Source organism: Leptonotus elevatus, chromosome 1, assembly GCF_054856555.1.
Source record: "Leptonotus elevatus isolate MCC_2025b chromosome 1, RoL_Lele_1.0, whole genome shotgun sequence".
In the NCBI taxonomy this organism is placed as follows: Eukaryota; Metazoa; Chordata; class Actinopteri; order Syngnathiformes; family Syngnathidae; genus Leptonotus; species Leptonotus elevatus.
Genome location: NC_141239.1, coordinates 14,318,248 through 14,339,565, shown reverse-complemented (window position 1 = coordinate 14,339,565; position 21,318 = coordinate 14,318,248). Strand labels below are relative to the sequence as shown.

At 38.8% G+C, this 21,318-nt stretch overlaps 1 protein-coding gene across 5 annotated transcripts; it reads left to right on the top strand.

Moving 5' to 3' along the window:
- Positions 1 to 564: 564 nt before the first annotated feature.
- Positions 565 to 21,106, top strand: LOC147180975 (phosphatidylinositol 4-phosphate 5-kinase type-1 alpha-like). Of its 5 annotated transcripts, none has more exons than XM_086075805.1 (18): positions 565 to 1,000; positions 6,284 to 6,309; positions 6,391 to 6,480; positions 6,658 to 6,788; positions 6,876 to 6,993; positions 8,875 to 9,027; positions 9,329 to 9,628; positions 9,744 to 9,952; positions 10,062 to 10,145; positions 11,735 to 11,783; positions 11,931 to 12,015; positions 12,098 to 12,274; positions 14,055 to 14,211; positions 14,295 to 14,363; positions 14,444 to 14,957; positions 17,855 to 17,929; positions 19,849 to 20,010; positions 20,115 to 21,106. In XM_086075805.1, the coding sequence occupies exons 1-18, from the start codon at positions 913 to 915 to the stop codon at positions 20,187 to 20,189; spliced, it is 2,562 nt and encodes an 853-aa protein (XP_085931931.1). In that variant the 5' UTR covers positions 565 to 912; the 3' UTR covers positions 20,190 to 21,106. The 5 variants fall into 5 exon arrangements, 4 of the variants coding, with proteins under 4 accessions (XP_085931931.1, XP_085931948.1, XP_085931956.1 ...); XR_015094824.1 differs by lacking the exon at positions 17,855 to 17,929 and adding an exon at positions 17,457 to 17,491 and having other exon boundaries at positions 566 to 1,000; positions 19,938 to 20,010; positions 20,115 to 20,188; XM_086075822.1 differs by having other exon boundaries at positions 567 to 1,000; positions 19,938 to 20,010.
- The last annotated feature ends 212 nt before the right edge of the window (positions 21,107 to 21,318 follow it).

Here is a 21,318-nt window from a genome sequence, read left to right as displayed (position 1 = left end):
TTTTTCTGAATCTCCGTATGTCCTGTACTTGTGTTCAAATCGTGTATATGAGATAGCGTAGCAACAGCGCCATCTATTGATAATACTACTATAATACAACTGTGAGGGAGTAGGGCATCGACTTCGTCTAATATAAAGATAAGACAATATAGCGGTTTTAATATGACCTAAAATGAGACATTCTAAAATCCGAATTAAAAACTACACTTTGATAATGAGCATATTTTGATGAGAATGAAAAAAAAAAACTTATAAAATGGTTTCTCTCTTGTAGTTTTAATTGTGCTCGCATAATGTGAAGAAATATATTTTTTAATAAAACAACCTTACCTGTAAGTGTTTTTCATCCCCGGAAGGTTTTTTATTGTATTTTATTTTATTAGGCTACTTAAAAACCGTTTGATAAAGTAAAGAGGGGTATCCACATGTTTTTAAAATGCAGGAAGTAAAAAAAAGTCAACCGAAAAACAATCACTCTAAAAACAGTAACGAAGTATTTCGACTTCGTTACGTTCCACCAATGACAAGAAATATTCAGCGCGTGTTCTCATTCATTTCATTTCTTTTCAATCCGTCCTTGGATGTTCTACACACAATTTGTCTCATCTTTTCATTTGCACATTCTGCTTCTATGTGGTTCGTCGTGCTAGCATGAAATGATGACGCGGTGATTAGACTCAAACCGGGTCTGTAACGTCGCTGTACGTGGACGAGCATCCGTCGCGAGTCAACTGACGCGCAGTAGCAGCGGGGCGGCAGAAACGACGATGACGCTTCATTACTCTTTTTGGATTCCGGTTCCGTATTATTGAACCACTTTTCATGTCCATTGTCAAAGTTATGTAGGCTGTAGTCCTGTGACGGGAATGTGACGGTCTTTCTCCGACCGCCGCATCCGGTTCTGCTAACGTCATGGAGATGGACCAAGTGACTGCGGAACCTGGCCGGAGGAATGACGAGGAAGCTGGGCTCAGTCTGCATCTGGACCTCGCCGACGCAGGTGTGCATTTACACGCTTGTTGTTTTTGGAAACACCCCATATACACGATACATTGCCCCAAATAGAGTAGTGAGTTCGCCATTTTGTAGTGCTGTAATGTGTAGGTTTTGCTACAATGTGAAGGGACGCAGATAATTATGGAATAACACATTTGCTGAAGTTACTTTTGGTTATATTGATATTCATCTGTGAGAAGATAGTGGTCATGTTATTTAAGAAACTCAGTGGTTCTCCAACTTTTTACACAAGTACCAATGGCTTACATTACATTAGCACAGTAAGCGTAAAAAGTGTTTATTAAAAAGAACACTCCCCCAAATAAGTAAGTACTATTTAGTACTACTATTTATTGTTTTATGCCACTGTGACGTTATACAGGCTGAACATTGAGTGTGCTTAAATATAGGGTGGGGAAAAAACTATGCAAATATGATAAAATGTTGAAAGATGGAAATATAATGCACATATATTGTACTGTACTAAAACTGTACTGGATTTAAAAAAAAAAAAAGAAGAAGAAGAAAATCTACGACAGGGTGTATGCATGTATATATATTTTATATGTTGTAAATTGTATTTGTGAATTATAATTTTCTGTACATACCACTAGTATATAATATCACACTTAGACAGTCACTGAAGTAGATGTGCTTTGCTGTTTGAAATGCATATTGGTCAAGCTCTCACACTTTTATAACTTAACTCAGTATGTGAGCTTGGTGACATGGTGGACAATTTTGGTTTATGTTAGCATTTTAGGAGGAGCTCATGGTGAGCCTTCGCTTGTGACATGATTCAGTTAGCAAGATGGTTCTGTACTGTTTAACAAATTTCACATTTCTGAAAGTTTTTTTTATTTTTTACATAGCCTATAGTATTTGGTATTTCACAAAGACGGGGTGGAAATGTTAACCTTGACAACATCCAACTGAAGCACACATAATGTGATAAAAATTGCAAAATCTAAACGCATATTTATTTTTGCAACTATCCACTGTTTTAGCCTCCATTGAAGAAAGCCAAATTGCTGTTGGTCATGTCACGGGGAAAAAAACTCTTGAGTTTCTTTAAAGGGCAGTTTGGGGACACATGGAAAATGTTCAATTTGATTATGAATATGCATAATAGAATATACATGATCAAAATTACTTCCTTTATCAAATAACTATTGTAGACAGTAAAACCATGTAAAAAATGATTTCGAAAATTGCACATGAATGATGTAGTGTATTAACTCTGTAGATGACACAAAATCAGATACATCCGATGAAAAAGAAAATGAAGGAAACACATTTGAATTACTTGCTACATTTTCATGTTGACTGAGTGACACATGACATATCCTCCGTTATTTTCTTAAAAATTCACTTTGTGCTCATTAGGCCAAATCAACAGCACTCTGGCTTTGTTTGGCACCATCTGGTGGCATTTTGGTGCTGAAGGAAGTTGAGGAGCTTGATTTAAAAAAAAAAAAGTTAATTGATCACCATCTTGTTGTATAATCGATTGAAGGGTAAATCTATGTATGGCGTGTGTCAATTACAACGTAGTGGTTAGGGTGAAGGTAATGAGTGAATAATTGAGAACTTTGTGTGGGTATGTGTTCACCTTTTAACCAGTTTATTGGAAAATATATGAAGTATACATGAGGAAATGCCAATTTGAGCCACTGAAGCTGTTCAAATGAATAATACATTAGATTGTTTGATAAAGGCGTATCACAAGTTAAGTCACAGCAGGTGTTCTATTGCAAAATGGCCCCATTGGCTCGTTAAAGAACGCTGTCACCGAAGACTTGAAAGCTCGGAATAAAACTACTGGAGGGTATAAGATGCATACGGACTGCATGCATTGGAATGGTTTGTTGTTGTTTATGTGGATTCAGGAACATGAAACCTGTTCTTGACACCTCCCTACAGAATATCCTTCCCTCAGTCTCTCCTCCTCTTTTTGCACTGCAGGCCTTTTTTTTCCCTCCTCCCCGCCAGATCTGATAAGTGCCTTACGTAACGCGACATGGAATTATAACATAAACCACACACGCTTAATCCCCTGTTGGTATCAGTTCCAAGAACCGCTGTAGATACTGAAGCAGAAATAATAATATGGCAGCTTTATGATGTTGGCGCAAACATAAATTAAGAGTTACATCAGGGTATTCAATGTGCCAGCGTATACGCATAATTAGTTGCATATGATTATCATAAATATACGAGATTATGCTTCTTGTGCAGAACGGCAAAATGCATTTTAAAACTATAGCAACAGGATAGCCTCAAATTTCATGGTCAAAACAGCCCCCGCACAGTGAGCTTCTCTTGTGTTTTGCTTACACCTCATCACGACATAAAATTCTTTCTTAACCCTAATCCTCTGTGCGTGTGCCTCTACCCAAATCTTAATCCTCATTGTTATGCTTTGTCTCAGGATTAATCTGCAGGTTTGCACGTCTAAGTGACATAGAATTGTACCATCAAATATTTCCATTAGAAGTTCAATTCATCAGAAATTTGCAGATAAAAGATTTACTTGGTAGTCCTGAATAATTGTATGCAATTATATAATACAGTGAAAAATTTAACTGCAGAAAAAGAGGTTGTGGCAAAATGTCTGCCACAAAGCTTTTCCATACAAGCTAATATTATTAGTACAGTCGCACTCGTGCACGACTTGGTGCAAATGTGTCAAAGACAAAAAAAAAAAAGGTAACATGCTGATGTTAAATAATCGAATGTAGTGTTCAGTTGCTAATTAGAGCATATTGTAATGTCCTCGTTAAGTGGGCAAGGATAGACACAGCCACGGATGCACTTTCAATTACTCTATTCAACAAATGTAAGCAAACAAACACGAAGCACGTTTATGCACAAAATGCCGCTCGGTCTTTAATACGCAGAGTAGGCATCTTACTTTACCTTCTCGTTCACTGACACCCACGTCACTCACCAGGCACGGCGGCACCATTTAAAGCCATACACATTCAAAATCACAGATACTGCAGTCGAACGTGAAGATGGCGACCCCAAGAGGACAAAAATAGTACTTGCTCCTGGCACGTATATTTGTTTAGTAATGCAAAATACGCTTTTATTTGATTATTCGATGTGATAGTCAGTAGAATACACACTTCTAAAAATTGCTAGCAACTACAGCAGTACTAGCAATGAAAGCATCTATTTTCCATATGATGTCCTTTTTAAAGAGCACATTCATTATTCCTTAATCTTGTGAGTTCTGATGTTACATTTATTACGGCTCCCTAACCTGACTAATAATTGTAATGATGTTTTTAATCAGGAGCTGAAGTTTTTTTTGTGTGTGTGCATTGTTGCATTTGCATATCCAAGAATGACAAGTTATTTTTGTTTTGTTGATGGAGCAACATCTGCTGCAAACGCTTTGCTTCAACATGGCTTAAAAGTTCATTATCCCTACTTTGTACTTAATCTTCACCCGGGCGTGGCCCCCAAAAATTTAGCATGATGATGCAAAGCAAGCAGTTTGTTGTTCCTGGAAGTCGATTAATTAATTTCCATTTGACTTCCTCCATCGCTGCTCTCTTGCTTTCTATTGCCATGCGAGCCAAACAACAGAACAATCTTCTTGTTGGCTGGACTGACATCCCCTAATCCGTGTGTGTGTGTGGTTGGGTAGCAATGTGATCTCCAGACGTCAGCCAATGGTGGGACTCAGATTAAGGAGCAAGACAATCCAATAGAGTTTCACCTCCTCAGCACCAATGTGATTCTTGCAAGAATAGAAATCGGAAGAGTGTCAACTGCTCTCGTCCGGTTCCCTTTTCATTGACATTTAACTCCTTGGCTTTTTTGTTTGGGAATATCAAACGTAAACACGGAACTCTTCTGCCGGTGAGTTAAGTAATAAGGTTGATAAAAGTTGTTGTATTTCTCGATGCATACTAGAGGGTTTCAGGCGATTGCATTTTTTAATCATAATTAATCGCATGACTTCAGTAGTTAACTCACGATTAAACACAAACGTTATATCTGTTTTAAATGTACAATAAAATATTTGTTCCTAAATTTTCATACTGTTGTTAACATAAAAGTGGAAAAAAATTGAAACTAATAGAAATATGGCTTCATCTTTTAATCATTGATACAGTAATTTCACAATTCATATACTTGAGTTAAAATTAAAAAGATGTACTGTACTGTTGAAAACAAGTGTGATATTGATTTGTGTTGAGGTCATATTTCTGCCACTAGATGGCATAATTGTATTTGTAAGGTTGGTGACAGCTCAGTGCATTTTTCTTTTCATATTAATGAATCTAATTTAACAGAAAGTAACTTGTCAAATTCTGCACATTTTTAAAATGTTTAAAATACAACCCAGTTGACCTCAGTCTCCACAAATATAGACATTATTATTAGATTTATTACTACAAAATTTTGGCGTGGACGTTTCTGCTGCGTTGCGACTGGATTTAAATTGAATTTTAAAAAAAATTGTGCCGTTAAAGGAACTTTAACTCAAATTTAACACACTAATTTTGACACCGATTAGGAGTGTGAATTGCCTTGTACCTGGCGATTCGATTCGTATCACGATTCATAGGTCACGATTCGATTCGATACTGATTAATCCCGATACGAATCTATAAATTGACTATTGTGATTTTTTTAAACTCAAATTTAGAAAATGCTAATCAGTAAACTTGTACATGTACACTGTAAGATTTGTATGAAAATGTATTGATTTATCTGAAAATTCAGGCTTATAACTGAGCCACTGCATTTAACAAACAGGTTGCAGTCTGTTTCATGTTTGAACAGCACTGAAATCAAATATTAAGGCCTAATGTTCCATTAATATAACATTCTTCCATGCTTAATGTGTAAATCCTTACCCTAAGTAAGACGTTTTGTTGAATATTCCCATAAAAAAAATGATGTATAAAAATCGATTCGGCCGCATATCGAATCGATTCGAGAATTGCGTGCTGTAATATCACGATATATTGCCGAATCAATTTTTTCTAACACCGATAAAACATAGCAATATTGCTAACCCTCCAGGTGTTCAAATACATTTGTCCGTTTTGTGTACTTTTATTGAAGGCCTTTGGAAATAGTAGTGCGGTGATATTTGTCATGTAGAGACGGAGGTGGGAAACAGGTGAATAAATATTGAATAATTCCACCATTGCTGCATGTACCAGTTAGAAGTGGACAAATAGACAAATAGATGCAGAATTGTCCGCTTCAGCCTGATCACATTAACATTGGACCTTGTATTTCCCCCACTGTTTGTGTGTAGATCCAGCCAAAAAGGGTCACGTAGAGGTGAGTGTCCCGGTTCATCTCGATATGGGTCAATGTCTTGTGTTATTAAAAATACGGATGAAGTCTATCTTTTTAATACAGATGCCATCCCCATTTGGAGCAGGCCAAGCTCACGAGAAGAAGATTGGCCACAGGAGAGTAGATTCCTCAGGAGAGACAACATACAAGAAGGTTGACTTTCCCTCCTCCTCATCTTTTCTTGAGTGAAACTATCATGACACTCTGTGGTTGTTTTCACTTTGGATTCTGTCCATGATTCTCAAGTCATGCGATGCAAGCCTGGCTTCAAGATTCCCTCAGCTGCCCTCCACTTACATGTGACAGTCTTCTTTTATCTGCCGCCCCCAGACCTCCTCCTCCGCCTTAAAAGGGGCCATCCAACTGGGGATTGGATACACTGTCGGCAATCTCAGCTCCAAGCCCGAGAGGGATGTGCTCATGCAGGACTTCTACGTGGTGGAAAGTATCTTCTTCCCCAGGTGAGCGCTCGTTGCTCTATGCGCAGGAAACACGTTAGCGTGCGCGGCGTCTAATCCACTTTGGTTTGGTACATCCTGTCGTCGCAGCGAGGGCAGCAACCTCACGCCAGCCCACCACTTTCCGGACTTCAGGTTTAAAACGTACGCCCCTGTGGCTTTCCGCTACTTCAGGGAACTGTTTGGAATCCGGCCAGATGACTACCTGGTAATGTTTTTAGTTGAAAGTAAAGTTGTACCATTTCAAAAAGTAACATTTCTTTCATGTATATAGATATATATTTTTTGCATGGAAAACAAAATAATGGAAAGTCACCATTTTCTTTATGCGTGTTTTTATGCTACGCTACACACCAATTTGTTGTTTTTCACTAAAATACATTCAGTCAAATGTCTCATTGTACCCTGAAATAGAATTATGAAATCAATCTATAAACCAAATTGTATTCTGAACTTTTGACTCCTTAAAGTAGCCACCTAGGGCTTGGGATGTAACGAAATCCAAACATCACGATACAATATTATCACAGTACGATATTGCCGACATAAAAAAAGCTCACAATATTGTAAAAAAAAAAAAAAAAAACATAACAGCAATGCATAATGCAAAAAAAACCTACAATCTCTAATAACACTTAATATTGAGGCCATACTCGCTAATGCATACACACACACATTGATTTCCTTCACATATTGACTCGGTTCACAAGCATATTACGTCCCCCTTCATCTGACCATTAGTGTGGATTTTAAACATAGAAGGGCCAAAACATGCCTTGTGAAAATTAAACCGCATTAAAAAACTAACCACCAGAGGGTGCTAGAACTGCACAAATGGAAATCAACTTGACTTTTTTAACAGAGGTTCTGCTTTTAATATTGTGACATGACAACGACGATATTGTGGCAGTTTTAATATCACGATATTGCCGTTATCGTTACATCCTTACCTCGGGCAGGTGCTGTTGCTGTACAGCAGAACACAATTTGTCCATTCTACAATGGAAATCAAATATTCTGCTGTAAATTCTTCCCAGCTCTGATCCAGAAGTTCCCATATGTGGCACTTGCTTGCTTTCACACTTCTCTCCAGTTAATCTCAAACCAGCTTCAATTGGTTTTAAGTCCGTTATTTTTATTATTATTATTTAATACCTGGCAGTTCGCCCATTCACTTTGTACCATTTGGAAGCAATCCATTTGATGTGAACTGCTTTACTTCCCATAAAAAAGAAAAGGGGACCAAAAGAGAGGAACATCTCGGGTTGTTCTTAAACTTTTGACCAGTAGTGTGCATCTGTACCGGGTGAAACTCTGCATTTTAATTTGTTGCACTGCAAAGCATAAAAACAGCATCAGTCACCATTGATGCTTCGAGCAGCAATTAACAAGGCTTGAACTGATCATTTAATCCACTTCAGAGATCTACACAATTTTCTTTCATGCGCCTGATAGATTTCATGATAGCGGCGTAATAGCGCTCACTCCGTGATGAGCTAAATATAGTGCCGATTTGTGTGAAATTATCTCTGAGGTGTCAAATAGAACACCCCTAACCGTACGCAATGACATGCAGATATCTGCAGTGACACAAGCAGAGCCGTTTCACGTGCTGTCACACACGTATGTGGGGATGCGCATTTGCATACATGCGCAGACACATGCTGCACTTGGCTGCAGCATTTAAGCTCATGCTGGCCGCTTGTGCCGGTGGGAGATTAGCAGACTACAGCTTCCTTTTTTCTTTTCTTTTTTTAACTCAAGCAGACAGTTTCTGTCATTTGCATTTGCTGGGGTTGGTTTGAATAGAGCTGGGGGAAAAAAAAGTATTTATATTCTCAAGAGTTCAATCTCGATCTAGAATCAGATTTATTGGCCAAGTATGTAAAAACACAAGAAATATGTCTTCACGGTCACAACCCGTCCGAGAAATACAAAATAACAATGACCGACAGAGGGGGAATAGAATGAGAAGCCTGGCGGTTCGCTACTTAGCGCTCCGAGTTTCCAAGTTGAAAAAAAACCATGAGGAAAAGACGGCTTGCCTGGGTTTTATGGTCTGTGCGTGCTTTTGTGCGCTCCTTTCCAGTATTCCGTCTGCAACGAGCCACTGATTGAGTTGACCAATCCAGGAGTTAGCGGCTCCATTTTCTACGTGACACGTGATGATGAGTTCATCATCAAAACTGTCCAACACAAGGAGGCAGAGTTTCTACAGAAACTGCTCCCTGGCTACTACATGGTAAGTCCCAGTCGACACGCTCACTTTTCATAGGTTAGGAAAATTAGCCAATCATAAGCATACTGTAGTTGTAGTTGGACAATCTGCCAAACTGCATCTAGACAAGAGCAGAGGGGCTGGACCAAGCTAAGTACTCCTTAACAGGCTTAAGGCACAGCAACATGAGCTAAGACCTTGTGGATGTGTCACGCTGTCCAGCAGGTGCAAGAAAAAAGTGGACCAATTGATCATTTATACATTTTTCCACTGAGAAAAAAAAAGAAAAAAAAACGTAAAATGTCTCTACCTTGTCCTTTCCCAGAACTTGAACCAGAACCCTCGGACATTGCTGCCAAAGTTCTTTGGTCTCTATTGTGTCCAGTGTGGGGGTAAAAATATCCGAGTTGTGGTGATGAACAATATTCTACCGCGCTCTGTACGCATGCACCTTAAATTTGACTTGAAGGGCTCCACTTACAAGAGGCGAGCGTCTAAGAAGGAACGGGAGAAAAACAAACCCACTTTTAAAGATCTGGACTTCCTTAATGATGTCCCCGAGGGCCTCAGTCTGGACCAGGACACATACAGTGCTCTGGTCAAAACCCTACAAAGAGACTGTCTGGTAAGTGAACGACTTGAAAGTATGCGCCCTTCACAATTTTCAGTACCAGTAAAATAATGGAAAAGCCATAAACATAATCACCTTCTTTGATTTGTGTGCGTTTCATTCATGTTAGGTACTGGAGAGTTTTAAAATAATGGACTACAGTTTGCTCCTTGGGGTCCACAACAAGACGCAAGCGCAGAGAGAGCATCAGTCCCAGGGTTCGCCAGCAGGTGGCGTGGATGAAATGCGGCCTGCTGCACAGAGAGCGCTGTACTCCACGGCAATTGAGTCTATACAGGGAGGGTCTACATGCAGGGAAACGCTCGACCATGATGACACGTAAGTCGCACAAGGCGCGCGCGCGCACACACACACACACACACACACACACACACACACACACACACACACACACACACACGATGCTAACTTTTCCCCTCTGTTGCAGAATGGGTGGCATTCCAGCTGTGGGAGTCAAAGGAGAGCGCCTCCTCCTGTTCATCGGTATCATCGACATTCTGCAGTCCTATCGGTCGGTATAAGTCACGTATTTTAATGATTCATTTGCTATTGATGCCGAAAGACAGTCACTTTGGGACACTGTGAGAATTTTAACAACTTTTCTAAACGTTGTGTTTTAGAGGTCAGTCATTTAGGAAATCCCTTGACTTTTTTAGAAACAACTAAATCGATGTAAGTCAGATTTTAGTAACTTTGTATTGGTATGTTTGGAGTATAGTAGTCACTATACTCCAAACAAATTTTGTTGTTTCGTTTTATTTGCATTTTTTCTATAAAACTTATCTTTAGTTATTTTTTGAAGGAAAAAAAATCACCTATTCATGTTTTTGGAGCTCTTTCTGTAATGGCCTAAGATGCCACAAGATGGTGTCAAAGTATAGGCTAAATAGGCAAACAGTAAATGGTGTCTAAGAAGTATATTGAAGTGATACATCTGTCGGATAACACAAGCTAACTTTAGTCTGGGTTGTTAGTTGAAGTTACGGAGAGTTTCTAGTCTCGTTTTTTTTGTGTTTGTGTGTGTGTGTGTGTGTATCCTGGAATGCCTAAAGATGCCACAAGATGGCAGCAAAGCACCGTCTAAATATGAAAGTAGTACAGCAATTGGTCTAAGGAATTAGCTCTAGAAGTGAGCTAAGTGGCTAAATTGAGCTTGTTTAGCTAGGTTGTTTGTGGATATAACGGAGAGTCTGCAACATTGCTTTAAAAACAATTTTTTTAATTTTTTTTTATCAAATGTGTAGTGTTAATATTGTAAAGGCTACATTTTTGGTTTAACCTACTAAGTCATTCACTGCCATTGATGGCTATAAACGTAAAAAAATCTTTTTAACTTTCAATTAGTTTAAAAAAAAATCCCATTTTGTTAACAAGAGAAAATTTGTGGTCATGCGATTAATTACGATTACATATTTTAAGCGCCTGATGCCCCTAATTTTTTAATAACCTTTTCTTTTCTTTTTTTTTAATCTTTTTTTATTTTTATTTAAAAATAAAGAAAGATTAAGAAGATTAAGAAGAAGAAGAAGAAGAAGAAGAAGAAAAGATTATTAGAAATTAGGGGCACCAGGCGATTACAATTTTTAATCGTAATTAATCGCATGACTTCACTAGTTAACTCACAATTAATTAATCACAAATGTTATATCTGTTCTAATACAATAAAAAAAATCTAGATTTTCATACTCTTGTTACCAAAAGTGGGAAAAAATGTTAAACTAATAGAAATAGTTCAAATGAATTTTTGACGTCTATAGCCATCAATGGCAATGAATGAGTTAATAAAGGCAATTCGGGGAAAAAAAATACTCACAGTTTTTCGCTATTCACTGCAGATCTTACTGTAATTCGACTCAGGCCAACATTCAGTCACATGTGTAAGGAATTTAGATCAAATCAGATCTTGGCATTTCTGCATTGCTCATTACAAACGAATGAGAGCCATACAAGAGATATGAAAGGCCAAATAAATGAATCCAGCTTTCTACTTGCTGTATTCAAATCTATAGTGTGACTTTTAGCACTTGATTCTCATAAGTTAGCAATTGAATGCCTTGGATAAGTCAAGTAGTTGACCTAAATATTTCAATTATCTTACAGCTTGATTAAGAAACTGGAGCACTCCTGGAAGTCTCTCATCCACGACGGGGTGAGTAGCTTTGCCTCGCACGTAGCGCTCAAACAAATCAAGCTGATAAAAGTGCAACTGCCTCATTTATTTTAGTATGTCTTTGATGCGGCGCACATAAAACACTGCGCTGATATCAGTCATTTATTTTCCTTTAACGACCCTCAGGACACCGTGTCCGTTCACAGGCCGGGTTTCTACGCTGAGCGCTTCTACAAGTTCTGTAGCGACGTTGTCTTCAGGAGGAGTTGCTGTGAGTTTGCAAATGACAAATGAAATTGCACCGCAATCCGAGATAAGATTTCTTCCTTCGTGCACGTCCTTCCCTTCCACAGCATTGAGACCATCTCCTTCCAAAAGGGGTCGAGGAACTCTCTCCATGTTAAAGTCCAGTGCTGGTGGATCGATGTCAGCCGGCCGGCGTCCGTCGCAAAGTGATGAGAGGCAAGAAAACCCGGACAGCCTGGAGAGCCTGCGAGGACCTCACAGCTTCCTGGTGCTGGAGGACAGCGGTAGGCTGCGCTCGTTCAACATCTGCTTTCTGTCTCATAGAGCTCATTTTGATCCAACAATAACTTGACAGCAATCACAAGTAGCACAAGTGAAAAGATAGCATTAGGGTTTGGAATTGGGGGGGGGGGGGGGTTTAGATCACCAAATGATTCCCGAGCGCCGCCCCTGCTGCTGCTCACCGCTCTCAGTACTTAAACTTTAACTTGAGATGAAGGGCTGGTTTTTTTTCCCTTTGTATTTGCATTGTTTCTTTGTGAACTTTGGCACACTATTAACTTAAATCGTCTCCACTTGAGCGTTCCATTTTCGGTTTAAATGGGATAAAGTCAACCCTTATTGATCCTCCGGAGAAAGAACAGCTCAGCAACAGCAGCAGCAGCAGCAGTGCCAACAAAATAAAGTACAAGCAAAACTTTCCCAAACAAGAAGTGCATACATAAGAGTAGGGCTGGGCAATAAATCGAATTACTTCGATTAATCGTCAGTTTTAGGAATCGAATCTTTGAAAATTAGCTAAATTGTGAAATCGAGTTTTGTCTTCTGGATTATTAAAAGTTGTTGTTTTTATGTTCTGTTACATCCAAATGTTAATGTTAGTTGTAATTTTGCACAAGTGGCACAATGTTGGATGGCTGGTTTACAAGACAATTACAATAGCGACCAACGACTTCATTGTGGCATTTAAGCGCAAACAATGATTGATAGGTTTGTGTTAAAACGGATTTAGAATCAGTATACTTTATTGTTGTCTGAATAGTTTGCACAGGAATTATTTTTGAATAAATGAAACCTTTAAATTAGGGGTGTCAAAGTTAGTGAGTTCATTTTGAGTGTAAGTTCCTTTAACGGCACTCATTTTTTAACGCGCGAGTAATGAGCCTAGGAGAATTCCAGTCGCAACACAGCAGACACATTTACGTCAAAATTTAGCAGGAATTAATTTAAATAATAATGCATATATTTGTGGAGACGCTCGTCAAGGTGTATTTTTACAATTTAAAAAATTTGAAGAATTTCACAAGTAAAAAGGAAAAGAAAGAAAAGAAAAATGTGCTGCGCTGTCATCGTCTTACAAATGCAATTATGCCATCTAATGGCAGAAAAATGACCTCAACACAAATCAATATCACACAGTTTTTTTTTTACAGTGCAGTACATCTTTTGAATTTCAACTAAATATTATGAATTATTATGAAATTACTGTATCAGTGGCTAAAAGATGCAGCCATATTTCTATTAGTTTAACATATAACATAACATACAATTTTTTTATTTTTTTTGAGTTAACTATTGAAGTCATGCGATTACAATTACAATTACAAATTTCAATCGCCTGACACCCCTACTTTAAATAAATGTTTGTTGGGTTAAATATATTCAAATGGATTAAAAATCGTAATTGTCCTGTTTTTACTTGGCTTGCGTGTTCTGAATGTAGGTCATATCACTAAATGTTCATCGATTCCACCTTCCCAGCGTATCCATTTCTGTAACAAGAATACATGCTCCTTGGGCACAGCGGAACATTGCAAGTTTTGCCCAGTCTGTATAAATCCCCCTGAATTCCAGAGCTGTCATCAGCGGCGCTGCAATCGCTCCAAGAATCCAAATGAAAGACCGCCGCCCTGTGCTCGTGTCTCTCTGCTAAGCTCGCCCGTCAGTGGATCGACTTCTCTTTCGGAAATGTTCTGAAAAAAAACTCTCTAGTAATTAAATATAAAATGGGAGCTCTGTTTGTTAATTCATCATTATCCGACCTATTTTGTGTTTGCCAATTAGAGAGAGAGCCTCCCTGCACGCCCCCCTCCTTTGAAGACGCCACCACGGCATCCATTGCCACCACGCTCTCTTCTGACAACTCCTTGCCCACCACCCCCTTCGATACGCCCGAGCGCCCACGCTGCCGGAGACTAATTCTCTCACCTAATGTGGCCAAGTGAGGGAAAAACATTGAAATCTTACTAGCAGCGGCTAATCAGTATGATTCTGTTTACTATGTGCCATCATGTATCATTTTAGGTCCCACAAAGAGATTGTTGAAGTTCATGAGAAGAAACAGGAGACCATAACAGTAGAAGTTGAGCTCAGGTACACGCACATCGTTTAGCGTGATAACAATTAAAAAAATAATAATAATAAATAAATAAACGTTGTCTCGTTTCTTACAGTAAAATTCCATCCAGCACAGAGCTCACGCAGAGGACAGAAGCAACCTCGCCAGCTGACAATCAGCCCGGCGCCATTCCTCCATCCAATCCTCCTCCTTTCAATCCCTCATCCGCACATTACTCGTCTACCCTTCCTCCCACCTTCCTGTCCTCCTCCACCGCCGCTCAATCAGCTTGCCAGTCCTCCTCCACATTTTCCTCTTCTATCCGCCCCTCCACCAAAGCACTCACCTCTCCATCCTCCCCCCTCACGCGCACGCTCCCTCACCCGGCCGCGCAACCCACACGTTCCACTCCGGCGAACCCTTCGGCCCCAAATGCGAGCACGCTGCAGCCGACCTCGGCGTTTACCCCCGTCCGACCCGCATCCTCTTACATGGCAGGTTCCTCTCCTCATCTCCCTGCAGGCGAGCCAATGAGCACTCCGGTGCCACGGGACGCGTGCAATCAGCTGTCTGTCTCCAGCAGCCACAACTCACTGGATGGGGAGGTGCAGGTTTCTGATATCTACTTTGTAAGTTCTCATCCTCGCTCTATTTGTGTGTGTTTTCAATATGGGGATATGGGGGAAGTTGCTCCCCGAAACATTCTATTTGAAATATTGCCATGGTCCCAAAAACATATTTATACGTTTTTTATGGGGGGGTTTATGCTAGAGCATACAGAAGGCTTTGCCGCAGCCTCTGACCCGAAGAGGTCGCTTAAAACAGTGGTAGTTATTACAAAAAAAACGACCAGCAGGTGGCGGCAGAGTATAAGAGATCAACCAGGGCTATGTTGCAAAAAAGCTCTTTCCCTCAATGTTTTGAACAGATTTGTGAATAATGATGAAACTTAGCTATATTCTAATGCTAATTGATGCAAAATGTTAACAGATAGAAATATACTTTTTTTTTCCTGATGAAAGAAGAGACTATATTTCTTTTTGGTAGGTTCCATGTTTTTATAGCAATAGAACACAATATTCTGTGGGCCTTGCAAAATCGGTCAAAATCCAGTAAAACAGCCGGGAGCAAAGGGATTGCTTCAGTAAAAATGGCTGGGAGGGAATTAGTTAAAATTGTTTGTGGAATATTAACTCATTCACTGCCATAAATTCTCTTTTTTTTTTATTTTTAAGATTATTAGAAATTTGGGGCAAGGGGTGATTCATTTTTTAAAATTGTAATTAATCGCATGACTTCACTAGTTAACTCACAATTAATCACAAAATTGTTATATCTGTTCTAAATGTACAATAAAAAATTCTAGGTTTTCATACTCTTGTTAACAAAAGTAGTAAAAAATGTTAAACTAATAGAAATAGTTCAAATGAATTTTTGACGTTTATAGCCGTCAATGGCAGTGAATGAGTTAATAAAGCAGCGAAAATCCACCTTTTTTCATCCATCTCAGGGGGCGGCCGTGGGTGCATTTTTCTCCTCAATTCATATTTCAAAAACACAATGTTAATCGGAATACTGGGTTTAGACTTGTGGGGGCGCATAGACTAAATTATTGTAAAGAAAGTTGTTGACTTTCCATTTGAAAACTGGGAGACAGAGAAACTTGAAGAGGCCATCTTGCAGTCGCCAATCTTTTTCGTACCATTGACTGACAGCTTTCACGTAAAGCAATATTTGGATGTGCTAACAAAAAAAATGGAATGTTTAAAAATACTCAGAGTTAAGGGCAGTGTGTTACGTATTCCCGGTGGAGTTTGTAATGTAGTTCTGGTCACACCTGCCATTCAGAAGCATTGCAGAAAATGCCGCTTCATTCACAAAGATGATATGTTGGAAATGGAAACAGTGTTTTTTTTTGGCACTCTCAAGTTCAGGGGTCACCAACATGGCTGCAGGCAGGCCTGTTCTAAAAATAGCTCACCAATGAGAGCTCATTTTATTCATTTAGAAATGACAATATACAAGTGTATAGCCTATAATCCTATAATTGTCTTTTCTTTTCTTTCTTTCTTTTTTGGGGTTGGTTAGAAGTGTTTATAAAACTGATAGCCCCTCGCATTTGTGAGTACCCAAGTAGTAGCTCTCATTTTCAAAGAGGCTGACGACCCCTGCTTGAGAAAATCAGCCTTGATTTTAATCCTGTCTTGTCTTCTAATGTTGGTTTGCCAAAGCAGAGTTGAAGGCTTCGTTGCCTCGTTTGTGCCTCTGGCCAAATGTTATGTAGAGCCAATCACCTGTAGCGATAAACGCTTCTTCTTTTGGCTCATCATTTGGCCTTTTCATTTTACTTCATTCAAATTTGCTAGTTTATGGGCTTACGTTTTTTGCTACCGTATCGCATGACCGAGATGAGCAGTTTAACTCATTCACTGCCATTGAGGGCTATAGACGTCAAAATTTTATTTGAGCTATTTCTATTAGTTTAACATTTTTTCCCACTTTTGTTAACGAGTTATGAAAACCTATAATTTTTTTTATTGTATTGTAAAATTTGTGATTAATCATGAGTTAACTAGGGAAGTCATGCAATTAATTACGATTACAAATTGTAATTGCCTGATGCCCCTAATTCTTAATAATCTTTTTCTATAAAAATAAAAATAATTAAAGTTATTTTATTTATTTAAAGAAAAGATTATTAAAAATTAGGGGCGTCAGGATTTTAATCGTAATTAATCGCATGACTTCACTAGTTAACTCACGATTAATCACACATTTTATATCTGTTCTAAATGTACACAAAAAAAATCTAGGTTTTTATACTCTTGTTAAAAAAAGTGAGATTTTTTTTAAACTAATAGAAATAGTTAAAATGAATTTATATCTATAACCGTCAATTGCAGTGAATGAGTCAATATGTATACAGTGGCACATGCGGTATGGACGCACATGAGAAAAAAAAAATGGTTGAATTTCTCGGCCCCGTGGTTGGAGACTGCTGATCGAGTTGCCAATTGAAAATAATTGTGATTGTTTTTGTCCACTGTTAGTTTCAGTGGCTTACTGCAGCAAGAGAGTGAGTCTTTGCTTCCTTTTGCATTTCTTTGCTCGGCTGGGTCTCCTTGCAGCGGCACAGTCAGGACAGCGTGATAGAGTTATGATGGTGAGAAGGAAAGGAGGGCTTGCATTACGGTGTGCACGCGCTTAGGGGAGTTTCTCAAGCATGAGGCTGCCACTGCCAGCGGTTGCTGTTATCAATGCATCAGCAAAAAAATAAAAATAATAATTCACTGCATGACGTTTACATCTGTCTTCATACGCCCGGTCAAAATTATACAGGGCTCATTATCATACCACCATTTACAGTTGTTTTTAATTTCACTTCATTTTTTTGCTTTTATGCATCTGCTTTGCTCATCCCATTTTTCTGTGTGTGTGTGTGTGCGTGTGTGTGCGTGTGTGTGCGTGCGTGACTCCATCCATCCATCCATCCATCCATCCATCCATCCATTCATCCGACCGTCAGTATGCAGATGGCAGATATTGGGTGTACTCTCCTGTTCTTGGCCGTCGTAAGCTAAACTCGAGCTCAAGCTACACTGTAAGTCACCGGCATAGAAGTTGGAGTCGTTTGACGTACCGGACTGATCATACATGCCAGCACACCGCTATAGGAAAGAAGCGCTTGGACTTGTGGCTCTTCAGAAGTGCTGAAATGTTCAAATACAGTATATATAAAATAGCTATGATTGAGTAAATGTTGAGAGACAGTCATTCAAATGCATAGTTTAGGCTGCAATTATTTAGCAATGATTTCAATAACTTCAATAAGTCGAATACAAAATAGGTTGAAGCTAAATCTCTGCCTCAAAGCTTCGTAGAGATCATTTTTAAAGCCGTACACATTCAAAGTCACAGTTACCACAGTAGAATGTGAGGATGGTATCCCCAGGTGAACAAAAATAATATATTTAGCTCACATGCATGTTTTTGCGTTTAACCCATTTGCTCCCAAAATTGTATAAAAACGTTCTATTTTAAATATTGCCATGGTCCCCAAAACATTTATTTTTCATGCTAGAGCATACAGAAGGCTTTGATACAGCTTCTGACACGAAGAGGTCGCTTAAAGCAAAGGTAGTTATTACAAAAAATGGCCAGCAGGTGGCAGCAGGGTATACGATCAGCCAGGGCCATGTTGCAAAAATCTCTTATCCTCACTGTTTTGAACAGATTTGTGAATAATGATGAAACTTAGCTATATTCTAATGCTAATTTCTGCAAAACAAAAACTGATACAAATTTACTTTTTTTCCTGATGAAAGAAGAGACTCTAATCTTTCTTTTGGTCGGTTCCATGTTCTTATAGCAATAGAACAGAATATTCTGTGGGCCTTGCCAAATCAGCGAAAATCCAGTAAAACAGCCGGGAGCGAAGGGGGTTGCTTCAGTGAAAATGGCTGGGAGTGAATGAGTTAATAATCTTAAAATCTATTTTTAGATGATTGATAGATGGAGCAATCAGTAGCATTTAAAAGCTGTTGCCCTACATACTATTATTATGCTCATTTTAACTTTGCATACAATAATCTACCACCAATTCAATATTCACAAAAGTACGCTGATTTTTACGGATGGATTTTTTTCTAAATTGAATCATCTGTGAGACATCTCACAAAATACATCATGCATGGAAGTGTGGGACATGGGCGCGAAGGGGCGGGGCGACTGGGAACTGGGACAACCTAACAGTGCCATAATAATCTTCAGCAAAAACTAGGTTGGGTTTAAAATACTTCCTGTTTTCACTCTTCTTCTTTCAAACTTATTGTGTTGCCATCTGGTGGCTGACAGTGGAATTACACACGAAATAAACAAGGCATAACAAAATAGAGTTACAAACTGTCCCAAAAAAATCTTAAAAATTGGGGCCTTTACTGTTTTGAAATGTTGGTGGATGAAAGTTACGAAGAGAAAGGCAGCAATGACGTCACATCGGCATCTCGCTGGTGGTGATGTGTTCACTTCATAGTTTTGGTTTATTTTCAATATTTAGCATTTTAGCTCAGCAAGAGTGTCTCTGCATTTACACACACAGTTCTGATTCTGAATGCACTTTCAAATCTGTTTAAAGTCTCCCACCGGCAGCTTCTGAAGAGCTGTCATTCGCCTTTTTACGATTTCGCATTACGCAACATTTCAATTGTCCTGCCATGTTAAGAGTTTTAGATTGTGTTCTTATTGGCTTTAGTGGCTTTTAGCGCGTCTGAGCTGACAAAATGCATTAGTGAGAATTGAATCGTGCACTAAAGTGGACAGTCACGCCATAATTAAAGCTGCACACCTGGAACATCTCATTCCATAAAAACCTGTAATAATTCACAAATCTGCTATAATAGAGATACATTCTGGAAGGAACGTAAAAAAGTGTCAGATGACGTATTTAAAAAAAAAAAAGAAAAAGAAAAAAGTTTGCAGCTTTAAATGAAACTGTGACGAGGAATATCTTTGCTTTTCAAGGGTTTTCTTCATCCTCTCATTTCCTGCATCACTCTCCTCCTCCTTTTCTCTTCTTGCTACCCTCTGCTGGCCAAACTTGGTAACAACAGACTCAGGAGGACCGGAGCTGTGTGCATTCTCCTCAATCCAGCTCAGAGGATGACTCACGAGGAATGTGAGACAGTAAGTGCATATATGTTTTCTTTGACTTTATTTTTGATGCTATCCCATTGTGAGTGTGAGATGATTTCCTGATTATTGCCTCCGCTACTGTTTTTGTCTTTCAGTCGCTCGGAGGGGAGGCAGCAAGAAATGAGAAAAACACTGTGTGGTTTTATGAAACCTCCTCGGCAAGTTGCTGATTTTAATGATCCAGTTGATGCTGCGAGCTTGGGATTCATGCGGATTTGCAACTGTGAAACCGATCGACAGCATTTAGGTAGCCCAAACTATACCCACGCATAAGGACATATGCATACTCAGTCATCCACAGAAATATATATATATAAATATTTAAAAAAATATATATGCAAGTAAGACAATAACATTCTCAGCTGAGACTTTGGACAGCTTTCTTGTTCACTGTGAACGGCGTGAATATGTTGAGCATTGATGGCACTTTGCCAGCAATGGCTATGCAATATGCATATTTTTTGCAACATGAACATCCAGGATGTATCCGTTATTTTTTTTTTGCACTTATTAATGCACTTTTAAAAACAAGCGTCATTTTTCAATCTACATCTATTGTATTTTTCGTTGTTTCGTCGTAATTGTCTACTGATCCACATTGTTCAACATGCCTTATTGACTAAGAAAGAAAAAAAAAAAGAGTCAAATTTAGATCTACAATACAGTATGTGTGAATGTTTATTCTCAGATATTTCCAGTTTTGAATAAAAGCATAGCAGGTTTCATTAAAAAATTAAATGAAATGTTTTGTTAATTGTACATAGAATGCAACACATCCGTGTAAGTCTATGTATACCTCCGCACCTGTAAATAACATGGTGATACTTAGCTGGAAATTGTATGTATAAGCACGATAATATCATCAGCCCGCCTGTGCAAGGGCAATCATTTTCATTATGAAAAGCTGACAAAGTTCTCATGAGCATGTGCGTTACTGTACTTGTTTTTTGTTCCTGCCTGTTTTGTCAAAAATGTTGGACACGTTTATTGGTGTCAGCCACCTATTAGAATGTCGACCGTGTGAGAAAGCGGATGCATCTAATGTTACAAGAGCGATCATGTCGTGAATAAAGAGCATGTCAATGTACTTTAAAGACGTGATTGTTTTGTAACAAACAACATGAAGAAACACAACTTACTGTATCATTGATGGTTACGGTTTGGCAGATCGAAACAAAAGCTTGACAAAAATACTGTTTCTGGTTTCACATTTTAGGAACGTCTATAAAACTGTACACAGGAGGGGCTAATTAACTCATTCACTGCCATTGACGGCTATAGACGTCAAAAATTCATGTG